General features: G+C 46.4%; 1 protein-coding gene across 2 annotated transcripts; it reads right to left on the bottom strand.

The window, feature by feature from the left end:
• Positions 1 to 362: 362 nt before the first annotated feature.
• On the bottom strand, positions 363 to 11,213 carry LOC137305084 (zinc-binding protein A33-like). Of its 2 annotated transcripts, XM_067973865.1 has the most exons (7): positions 10,401 to 11,213; positions 10,196 to 10,291; positions 9,864 to 10,097; positions 7,185 to 7,207; positions 6,977 to 7,086; positions 6,828 to 6,859; positions 2,911 to 2,967 (listed from the first exon to the last, which is right to left on the bottom strand). In XM_067973865.1, exons 1-6 carry the CDS (start codon positions 10,827 to 10,829, stop codon positions 6,852 to 6,854), a joined length of 900 nt encoding a protein of 299 aa, XP_067829966.1. In that variant the 5' UTR covers positions 10,830 to 11,213; the 3' UTR covers positions 2,911 to 2,967; positions 6,828 to 6,851. The 2 variants fall into 2 exon arrangements, with proteins under 2 accessions (XP_067829965.1, XP_067829966.1); XM_067973864.1 differs by lacking the exon at positions 6,828 to 6,859 and having other exon boundaries at positions 363 to 2,967; positions 10,401 to 11,202.
• Positions 11,214 to 12,053: the final 840 nt, after the last annotated feature.

Below are 12,053 nucleotides of genomic sequence, written 5' to 3' on the forward strand. Positions count from 1 at the left end.
ATTCCCTTTTCGCCTACATCTATACTTCAAACTTATTCTTTGCCAAATACTTATCGCTTTCCTTCAAAAAAAATAATTCTGGATTCTGCCCCCACTCTTATTTTTTGGCAGGCCAGCCCCTGTCCTAAGGACCCTTGTGTAAACAAATCCCCGAACCTCTCGTTCTTTTGGTGGGGATCCTAAATTTAAATCTTCCAGTTACCGACTGATAGGCCAATAGCTTTTCCCGATTACTTTATCAAAAGTTCTCATCATTTTCAATTATCTCAGTTGGATCTCCCTTGAAGCAAAAATCAAAACATATCTAAGAGCAAATAATTGCAGACATATTCATAAATTACATTGAATATTGTTATATCATGATATTTTTTTATTGTTCTCATACAATCAAAAGCAGCTGAACGTACCATGAAACTACATTATAAATTGTTCTGTTATTTCAAGAATTCAGATAGCATCAAATAAGTACTGCTAACTTTAGACCTCTCTGTGGTAGTGACAATGAGAATGTAAGGACTAGCTCGCTGTGACAGCGTGGGGTTTCTGAATTTTTGATATTGAGCGTATCTGCATTCTCTACAAAACGAATCCCCTTTGAGATCACAAGAAATGTGCTGTACGCGTGGCAATCCGTCTGGTGTCCACGTGAACTTCCGTGGCAAAAGATTTTCTCTGGTCATTTTTATTTCCCTAGCAAACTGATAACGCGCTCCCTTAAAAAGCTTGAATAGAAGTCAAGGGAAAGATTGCGGTATTTTCACGATGTGGCTGACGCATATTGATCAAAGGAAGTCTGCCCCTGCCCATTACAAAGAACACAATGACTTCAAGAGAGAGTAAAATCGGACGGGGTGTAAAACCGATCCCGCCAGTTTCACAATGGGCAGGTTAGGTTAAAATTCCCCCCTCCCCTCCATTATATCGTTTTGTGCATCACGGAAATAATGCGCTAACCGGGCGGGGGCTAAGAATCATTCTGCTCCCGCGAGTGGTGTTATCGTAAATTCCTTCATTCAGATTTTAGACACAAATTTCGGCAGCGCCTTTTCCCCAGCTCCCCGCGGCATGATTTGAGGGCCGTGTTCTTTTAGAAAGAACATATTTAGCATTTCGCTGGAAACGTGGAGCAAAGGAATCTTTCCCAATGTGTTTATGATGCTTCTAAACATAGTTACCAAGAGAAATTCAGAAAACTTTATTCTTATAACAAACCAGAACGAAAACTTGCAAAATATCTTCGAGGGGTTGACAATGGGGTTGTGGGCCTGAAATCGCGGCCCTGGGCGCCAACACGCCAGAATTTCACGAGTTGGTCTGAAATTTCCGTCTCTGCTATTTTAGCGGAAGCATTAACCCGTTTGTTTTAAACAGTTTAGCACCAATGCTAAAATAGCGGAAAGGAGAACGTGAAGGGTTGCCATAGCGCTAATATCTCGTAATGTCCTTCCAAGGGCCATATTTTACTGTCAGCAAATTCCCGCAATAGGTGACAGAGGAAATTAAAGATCCATTAAAACAAAGTCTGGAAGGCAAACATGTGGCTTTCTATAGCAGGGACAAGAGACGTATAAAATTGGGGTCCGAGGCATCCGGGTGCAGTGCATCCGCAGAACGTTTGGATCCAACCACTGGCCAGGTGTTCAGGGGGCCAGGAGCCGGCTGCAAATGATACAGCTGTTCAGGAGCCCGGGAACAGTGGGTGTCTACAGGAGGTGTCCTCTTGGGTTGTAGAATCTGGAGGAAGTCACTGGAGGTAACGGGCAGAGTTGGGAGAGTGTAAAGGTCGCGGGGCAGATAACAGAAACACGGGGACAGAGAAATACCAGGGAGAAAGGAAAAGCGTAAAACAGCACTCAGAGAAATCAAGAGAGACGGTGATATAGACACAGCAAATGAGTCTTCTATTGACCTCATGGAAATCATACTACGGACCGGTGACCCATCGGCCCAGTAAATGCGGTAAGTATGTGAATATAATTGGAACTCTTTTGCCACGTGTGTTATCCTGAGGTTCGGTACAAAACAAAAGTGAAAGAAATAAATAGAAGTGGGAAAATGCACCGAACGGATTGCACCATTTTAAATGCAAATTGGTGAATTTCCCAGCACATGTCCCTGCCTGGACAGGCCAGAAAAACAGTCCACTCCTTCAATGCTTAAAAATCACAGTCAAGGGTGGAGGACAGAGAACACCGGGCCAGGAGCTCCGGAACAGCTTGGAGTAACCCTGGGCGGATACATTAGATTAGGGGATCAGAATCAAGGAGTCGGGCGCGATTGGAATATGATCCCGGAGATCTGTGAGCTCAGCGCATTAGTTCCATACCGATTAGAAATGGATTTACAATTGGGATTATACAGAAACACCTGGGAGTAAAAGGGGGGTCTACAATGCGGCCTTAAGAAGTAAAAATAATGACTGTTAAAGGTTTTTGACTTGGAGGATTATCAGAGGTTCTGCGTTTTTCCTGTCTTCGTTAGAACCAGGACTGAAGTAAGGGTAGACTTTGCCAGCGAAAGAGTCAGTGAAAGTAAAGAGAGTGGTCATGTTGCCCGCATTGTAGAAGGACACCTGTCCGCCTTCATAGTCCAGGTAAACTCCGATCTTCCTGGCCTTCAAATTGTTGGTAACGCGGGTGGGAGTGGCTGTGGACGCCCAGTACTCATTCCCGTTTTTCAGCCCCAATACCCAGTATCCTGCTTCCGTCGCCGAATTTGAGGCCCGTTTTCGCACGGAATCTTTGGCCACACCCAGATCCCACGCCGTCTTGTTTCCCACGTTCACCTCCCAGTAGTGTCTCCCTGATGTGAACCCCACCGATCCCAGGACACTAAGATCGCGATCGGACCCATCCGCGGTATCCGAGAGCTGCCGCTGTTTGTCTCCGAGTCTCACGGTGGTCCGGTCCTCGGACAGGACGAGCTGGGGATGCGCTGTGCTCGGGTCCAGAGTCAGAGAGGCTGGAGCTGAGAGAAAGTTAAAGAAAATAGTTAATCAACGATTGAGATGAGAACAGCATTATTTCGTGAAACAGGACATGTGCCGTACTTGCTCATCGTATAATTTGAGGTTGGGTTTTTGGGGAATAAAATGCCAAATATAAGACCCCACAAACCTGCCTGATGCACAAAAAGAAATCGGATGTGCTGTTATGTGAGTTATTCATTCCTTTAAGGTAAGAATTTTGAATTAATTGGGCTATAAATTAGCGTGAAGCAGGCGATAGCGAATCGTCCGCCCATGTTGCACTCCACCCGAGTTTCTGTTCAATTGATGGCCATGGCCTGTTTTGCGTCACCGCCCCAGACCAATTATACTCCAAATAGAGCATTTCTGGGCTGAAATTTATCGTGAGATGTATCGGTGCAATGGGCGATAGTAAAACTGCATTCAAATCAGTGTAAAATCAGCCGCTGGTTCTCAGTCGCCCTTTTGACGCTTTCTCCAAAGACTGATTTCACCTCCTTCAAGCCCCCCGGGGGCCACCCCAAAACCGGCCCGCCGCCAACGAATTAATTTGGAAGTGCAGTCACTTTTTTTTAATAGGCAATAGATCAACGCAATACATAGGGGAAGGTTCCTCAACTAATGAGCGAATGACCAGATAATGGGGGTGACATTCGCCTTGGGCCGGGATGCAAAACGAGCGGTATTACATCTTCCGCCAGTTATAGGCCCCGTCCGATTATGGGACGACTCCTACAATGGGTGGCAGATGCGAAATCGCCCGTTTTGTGTCTCTGCCCCAGTGAAATGTCACCTTCAATCTGTTTTGGTGGGTGTTGGTTGAGGGAAGGTGGCTGAACTTGTGGGGGGGGGGGTAGATTTTAACTCCAAGCATGGAACGGGCGGGCAATGGGTGGAGCGCTCGCCCGTTTCTGCTGACGGGAGGCTAGAAGCCATTTCGAGGGCTGGAATCATGACCATGGCACCAGCGCGCTGCACACATCGAACGAGTGTTAGCGTGTAGCTCGCTACCCCCGGGCCAATGCAATAACTGGAAGTCCGAAAGCTGAGTTGGCTGGCAGGCAGGAAGTTGGTATGACGGGGTACGAGAGAGAGAGTTCAGGGTGGCAGTGGCCCCTCCATTCTTGTGGAACCCGAACAAGAATTCCTGCTCTTCCTGGTCCCACAAGAATAATTCTAGGGCCTTTTCTACTGCACCATACTTGTATGACTGGACAGAACATGTTTCGCACAACTGCCCCTCGAAATTGCATCGAATTTCTCTGTAGTTCAATTAACCCTGATTTGCAGGTGGTAATGTGGTCCCGATCTGATCCAGGCCAATGCCTGGTCCCCCAGCGGGAGGGCCCAGGAAATATGGCACTGGGAAGGATCCCAACAGGAATGGGGAGTGGATTGCAGCACTGCTTTTCAGGGGCGTTATCACCTCATTCCCGTCGGGCGGCCTGGTTAAAATAGGACATTTGGGATCTTTCATGCTCAAGGTCTCAGCTGAAGAAACGGTGCCCTCTGCCAATTCGGTAGATGCTCAGTGCTGAACTGGGAAAGCCTTGAACGCACAGGGAGTGAAATTCAGCATTGGTGAAGCCCCCAAACCAGTTGGCTGCTCCTTTCACACGTCGGCTGATTTTCCTCCCCACAGACTTTGGGCGGGGTATATGACGGGCGGCTGATCCGCCGCCGCTTGTTTTTGCACCCCAGACCTGCGGGGAATTCCACTCCCATAAACCCCTGACACAAAGTTCACAGTTGAGCCGAGTAAACACTTTAAATAACCTAACCCACGTGGTCTGATTCTCTGATCACCAACTTATAGGTCTCCAAACCGTCTCACATTGTACAGGTGGTAGCCTCCTGTTTTACACGTGCCATTTAATTTTCTGAAAGACTGAATAGGCTGAGGGTTATTATAATACAGGCCTTTTAAATGATGAAGGGGTTTGATAGGGTAGATGTAGAGAAGACATTTGCACTTATGGGGTACCCCAAAACTAGGGGCAATAAATAAGTCAATAGAAGGGAAAATCAGACGTTATAGGATATCGCCCATTTTACACTGTTACTTACAATTAAAATTACCCGGTAGATTCTCAAAAATAAGTTGTCGAGTGACGATTGCATTTTGTCTTTCTGTAACAGCTAATGTAACCGGTTTCCTTTCATATTGTCTGTCCCCGAGGTCTCTGTCCCCGGGGTCTTTGTCTTCTGTGTCTCTGTCCCCAGGGTTAATGTCTCTGTCCCCAGGGTCAGGGTCTTCTGTCCTCAGTGTCTTTGGCCCCAGGGTTAATGTCTTTGTCCCCAGGGTCTCTATCCCCAGGATCCGGGTCTCTGTCCCCAAGGTCTCTGTCCCCAGGGTCAGGGAATCAAGGGATATGGGGATCGGGCGGGAAAGTGGAGTTGAGGTCGAAGATCAGCCATGATCTGATTGAATGGTGGAGCAGGCTCGAGGGGCCGAATGGCCTACCCTGCTCCTATTTCTTATGTTCTTAAGCATTAGAAAAATATAAGTTATGACCACCATCCAGAAAACAAAAGATTTTGTTGGATTGTGGAATTGGCTGTTTGTGTTTTTATCTGGATTATTCTTCTAATAGAATAGATTGCGGTAAAATTGGTCTTTGAAAGTAGCGCAAAATGGGCGATAGCAAATCGGCAGCTTGTTTTAGACCCCAGCAGATTTTCCTTTCCATTGATGAAGACCAATTCCACCCCAAACATTTATATCAAAGTACGCAGACGATACGAAACTCGGAAATGTAGTAAGCAGTGAGGAGGATAGTAACAGACTTCAGGAGGACATGGACAGACTGGTGAAATGGGCCGACACATGGCAGATGAAATTTAACACAGAGAAGTGTGAAGTGATACATTTTGGTAGGAAGAATGAGGAGAGGCAATATAAACTAAATGGTACAATTTTAAAGGGAGTGCAGGAACAGAGAGACCTGGGGATGTATGTACACAAATCTTTGAAGGTGGCAGGATATGTTGAGAATGCTGTTTAAGAAAAGTACGAGATCCTGGGCTTTATTAATAGAGGCATAGAGTACAAAAGCAAGGAAGTTATGCTAAACCTTTATAAAACACTGGTTTGGCCCCAGCTGGAGTATTGTCCAATTCTGGGCACCGCACTTTAGGAAGGATGTCAAGGCCTTAGAGAGGGTGCAGAGGAGATTTACTAGAATGGTATCAGGGATGAGGGACTTCAGTTATGTGGATAGACTGGAGAAGCTGGGATTGTTCTCCTTAGAACAGAGAATGTTAAGAGGAGATTTAATAGAGGTGTTCAAAATCATGAACGATTTTGATAGAGTAAATAAGGAGAAACTGTTTCCAGTGGCAGAAGGGTCGGTAACCAGAGGACACAGATTTGAGGTAATTGGCAAAAGAACCAGAGGGGAGATGAGGGGAATATTGTTTATGCAGTGAGTTGTTATGATCTGGAATGCGCTGCCTGAAAGGGCGGTGGAAGCAGATTCAATAATAACTTTCAAAAGGGAATTGGATAAATACTTGAAGGGGAAAATTTGCAGGACTATGGGGAAAGGGCAGGGGAATCGGATTAATTGGATAGCTCTTTCAAAGAGCCGGCATAGGCACGACGGGCCGAATGGCCTCCTTCTGTGCTGTAAGATTCCTTGATTCTATGGTGTTACCGTTTTAATGAGATTGTAGCAGTGATATTAATTCCACATCAGCCAGCTAGCTATGTCCTAATTTGTAGAAATTCGTGCAACTTATATTTTATTATAGGTCCCTTTGTCTTTCTTGTCTCCTACAATCTATGGGCTATTATAATTCAAGCTTGGCCACTACATCTCGATTTAACTCCTCTTGTGTCATATGCTTTTCTACTTACCGAGAGTCCTTGCACGATGGTCCTTTACTTGCCTGTATTAAATTAAAAATACAGGTTTGAAAATGTCATGTTTAGCCTCTATTGTCTCGTGTGCTTGAACGTATTGTGTCTCACTGTGGATTTTATGGGTAAAAAAGATACCATCTTACCGGGGTTGATAACGTCCATTATATCTCGCCACACTCTATATTGGATAGGTCCCTTGAATGACCCCAGAGGGAGCTTGCCTTCTGCTACTGTCGTCTGATAATTGCTGTCACTAATAATGTAAATTAGGAACATTAGAAACTGAAAATTGGCACTAAAATATGGAGTTGCGTTAATTTATGGACAGATTCAATTGAGATCGATTCATACCTCTTTCCCTTATCTGGATCCTCCTGAAAGTGAACAAAACAGAGATTGGAGCTCACAGTAACCACATGGAGGAGTGGCAGCAGGCGGCAGGGGATGTAACCGTGCGACACAATGGAGCAAGGGACCCGGTAGAAAATGTCGAAAACTCACCTTCCTCGTTTGAGAAACGCCCAGAAAGATAGAAAGGCACGTATGAAAAAAAATCACCGTTTTGTACAAGGATTCGACTAGGGGCAGAAATAATGGCCAGGAGTCGCTGCTTGGTGGCCAATGCTTAACAGGCCGGTATGGCATTCCTATCTGCTAATTCAATCGAGGCATTAACTTGTGTAAAATAACACCTGCACTAAAGTAGCAGAGATAAATGATGCATCGATGGATTAACCGTTCATCACTGATATGAGCAACAGTAATTTCAAGGTTAGGGACATCATTATTATCTGACCCGCACACCATACATCCCATTCATATAGACACGTAAATGTGACTCGTCTATTTCCCCATCAGTTAATGAGGAACAATATTTTATGATAAACAGGAACAATTAAAGCATAATCACCAGGACAACCATTTGAAGCGGCGGGAGTTACAGGGTTATGGGATGGGGACGGGGCAGTGGAGTCCACGTTCTATTGGTCTAGCAAAGAACCAGCACAGACCCGATTGGCTGACGACCTCTTCCTTTTGTAGCAAACCCTCTGTGGTTCGATAACCCCAACTGAGCCGCGCATCTGGAATTTTAGGGCCGCGCATCTGGAATTTTAGGGCCGCGCATCTGGAATTTAAGCGAGGGTTCTTCTGATCTATTACCTTAATTTTCGCCGGAGGATCGGCGGAAAACCGGGCGAAATAGGTGACGGGCCATTTATCCCGTTTTTCGGGGTTTCAGCCGTAGTAACCCGACAAAAATGGGAAATCCCTGCGGAAATTTTACCCAAGAGTGGTTTCCCACCTCCGCCCGGACCACCGTCCCAAATTCCTCACTCCACAGAGAGAGAAACGGACACCCAGCCGTTGCGGAACGTCAGGAAAGGGAGGCGGGGTAGGTGGGTGAGGATTGCGGTTGATGGGACTGCAGTTTTGGACGAGTCTCATCTTACGGTAGGCGGAGGGCAGGAGGCGGACAGGGAGACCCCTTGACAAAATCGAGACTGGAGGTGACAGAGGTCTAGGTAAGGGTTTCGGCCTGATGGAAGTGAAGTTGGGGGCCGAGCCCAGCGAAACTGAGGGTGGAAATAAGGGGGTAGAGTTCCCGTGAGGGTTCTCCCGACCTCCCGCTGAAACTTTGGTGGAAACCACAGAGAAACGGCGCAAAGGGCTAAATTCCACCGAAGTTACGGCGGATGACCCCCAGTGAGAACCCCAGCGCAAATTCTGCCCCCAGCTATCGTGGGTTTGAGTAGATTGCTGGGGTTATAGGTCAGCCCCCCACCCCCCCCCCCCCCCCCGGTTTGACCGTGAGCAGCAAGCAGAGCATCCGTTGGGGATTCCGTCAGGGGACCGCGAGTATGAAACTTGGAGGTAGCAACAGATGGAAAGGCCTTAGAGAGAAAAAGGAAGATCAGAGATGGTTTGGGGCAGTTAGAGAGGGCGGGCAGGTTCAGGGCGGGCTGCGGGTGAGCAAAGGGAGCGATTAACAGCAAGACTGGTGACCTCTTAACCTGCTTTTGGTAAGTGCTGATTTAGAGAGAGATGTTGGCCAGGACATCGGCAAAGCTCGCAGCTCTTTATCGAATATTTCGACCAGATCATTTCCCATGCACCTGAACCGGGATAAGAGGCAGAAGGAGCCTCGGTCCAATGTCTCATCCGAATATACCCTGCTCTCTTTCACACTCTGACTAAGCTGTTACATATTTTCACATGCTGTGCTTTCAATGAACCAGAGAAACCGCATAAAACGCATTAACAAAATAAAAAGGATTGGAAATATTTCACTTTGCTTCCTGACAAAGCCTCCCAAACTTCCCTCAAATCAGCTCTGTTATATCGCCCGTCTCTACCCCTGCCTCAGCTCCCCTGCTGCTCAGCCCGTCATTCGTGCCTGTGTCTCCTCTAGATTTGACTGATCCTGGCCGGCCTCCCATCTTCCACCTTCCATAAACTCGCGTTCATCCACAACCCTGCTGCCCCGTATCCTAACTCGCACCAAGTCCCGTTCACCCATCACCCCCTGTGCTCGGTGACCAACATTGGCTCCCAGTCCGGCGGCCCCTCCATTTTAAAATTATCATCTTTGTTTTCAAATCCTTCCATGGCTTCACCCCCTCCCTATCTCTGTGACCTCCTCCAGCCCTACAACCCTCCGAGATCTCTGCGCTCCTCCAATTCTTGACTCTTGCGCATCCCCGATTTTAATCGCTCCACCATTGGCGGCCGTGCCTTCAGCTGCCTGGGCCCTAAGCTCTGGAATTCCCTCCCTAAACCTCTCCGCCTCTCTCTCTCCTCCTTTAAGACTCTCCTTAAAACCTACCTCTTTGACCGAGCACCTGTCCTAATATCTCCTTATGTGGCTCAGTGTGAAATTTTGTTTGATAATCGCTGCTGTGAAGCGCCTTGGGGACGTTTTACTCCATCAAAGGCGCTATATAAATGCAGGTTGTTGTTGTTGTTATAATGTTCCTGTTGACAATTTCATGATCTGTAATTTTACTGAACTCACCAAAACAGCCACCTTACCTTCAGCAAGATGAAGGCATCCTGCTGGGTTAGCTGCAGCTGTACGCTCGACAACTTCTCCTCCGTCTCGTTTAAATTATCTTGAATCTCCCGAAGGTTTATCTCCATCTTCTTTAAAATATCCTCTTCTTGGTCACCGAGCTCCTTCGCTAAAGACCGCTCTTTTTCGTCCAGAACGCTGCGCAGTTTGGAAAATTCGGACGTGATATGTTTTTGCAAACTGTTGGACTGTTCCTGGGAAGGGAAAATAAATTGGTGCTGTGTAATATTGAACTCGAGAAGTTAACAGAATAACAGCGGGTCCGAGCAGCCCCGCAGGGTGAGAATTTTACCTGGATTTCTGAGATGTTTTGCTGTTGCTTTAACAGAACGTTTTGAACAGACGTTTTCTTCTGATTCAGAGCCTGTAGGTTCACCCTCATTTTCTCCTGCAATTAAAATCGAAACTCAGAGTAGAGAAGGGTTCGCTAAACAGTCGCGACTGAAAACCAAAAACGACCATTGAAAACCCCCCCTCTTATCCTGTCGCCCTCTTACCTTGTAGATCTCGACAGCTTCGTTAATCAGCATGAAGTTGTGGGTTTTATGGCTCCGTCCGTCTCTCCTGTCCAGACACATCACACAGATCAGTTTCTTGTCCGTTTCACAAAACAGCTTCAGTTCTTCCTGATGCTCGTCGCAAAACGGGTTGAAAACTTTGCTGGAATCCACCGTGTTCTTCATGTTTAAGTTTCGGATTTTGTTAGACAGAACTCCCAAAGCTCGATTGGCCTTCAGGTTTTTGTCTCGGAATACCTCCCCGCACTCTGGGCAGAAAGCTTTTTTCTCTTTTTCCCAGCACTGCAGGATACACTGACGGCAGACATCATGGCCACAATCTAACATAACCGGATCGATAAAGATATCGAGACAAATGGGGCAATTCAGTTCATCTCCCAAACTTAGGCTGGAGGACCCGGAAGCCATGATCGGCTGCAGCGTTTCCTGCCTCAAAACTGGTTTCACTCTCAGTGTTGCTGTGTGATTGCGCTCTCGGCGGTGGTATCTGAGGGAATAACGGCGGTGTGCAGGGACCTTGTAGCTTTCGGCGAGATTTAGCAGGGAAAGTTGTACCGTATCGCGGGATTTCTCGAGTGCGTGGGTGAAGGGAGACAATTCTTGCTCTTTAAGCGACTAATGTCCCTTCCATTTATGGGCTATCGTATGTCAGGGGAGGAGCACTCCGCCGCCGCTATTGATGCTGGCGTTCAGAAGGTGCTGGGTTTAAAACACAGTTAGATCATTGCAGAGTCCCGCATCACTTATTGTATCTTCATCAAACTAGTAATGAATTATTAAACTGTCTAAACCAGTGAGACTGTGAGCCCCTATTAACGAATCTATGAAATGAGATTGGAATCAGGCACGTTCATTTTATATTATATATTATATATTAAAGCTGCTTTGGAGTCCTTAGTTCAAAAACCTCGGTGGATCTTGAGGGATCAAAACCCCGAGAAGTTAAACTTTATTTCCAGTGTTTTCCTTTTCCAGATGTTGGTGTAATTTCAGCATTTTGTGCGTTTATTTTAGATTTTCGCGTGTTTCCTGCTTTCATTCTGCGCATCCGGGATCGCCAAGTTAACTTTGAAATTATTCACCAGGGCTCATTATTTCGGGGGAATCAACTTGTCTGAAGGGTATTCATTTTATACACATATACAATGAATAACAGTCTAAGTATTTTATTCCCCTGAAATGTTTATATATATATATATATATATACACACACACAATGTAACATTTTTCAAAAAATTAAATCAATGTCTAACTACGGCATGTTGATGACTGTGGAGGTGAATACTCTTCCCTCGAAATTGTATGGGAATTCTCCCGCAAAAACGGGATCAAATTTGCGGTCGCCAAAAGGAGTTTGACATTTGTTTTAGTATCCTAGCAGTTGATCAATTACCATCCCCTTGGACTTTAGAATATGCGCTCGGTGGTCAGGATACCTGACTTGCTGTGTACCCCGAGCTCTCTGATTAAGCCAACTGGGTGAATCGTGAGAATCCCGCTCCCGAGTTCACTGTATGTGGACTCCCGTGAACACATCTCTTGCAATGAGAGTGAAACGGGTTAACTCACCCCAATTTCTGCTCCCCCCCCCCCTTCCCATAGCTCGGTTGGTGTGCAATTAACCATGGTCCA

Source organism: Heptranchias perlo, chromosome 39 (assembly GCF_035084215.1).
Source record: "Heptranchias perlo isolate sHepPer1 chromosome 39, sHepPer1.hap1, whole genome shotgun sequence".
NCBI lineage: Eukaryota > Metazoa > Chordata > Chondrichthyes > Hexanchiformes > Hexanchidae > Heptranchias > Heptranchias perlo.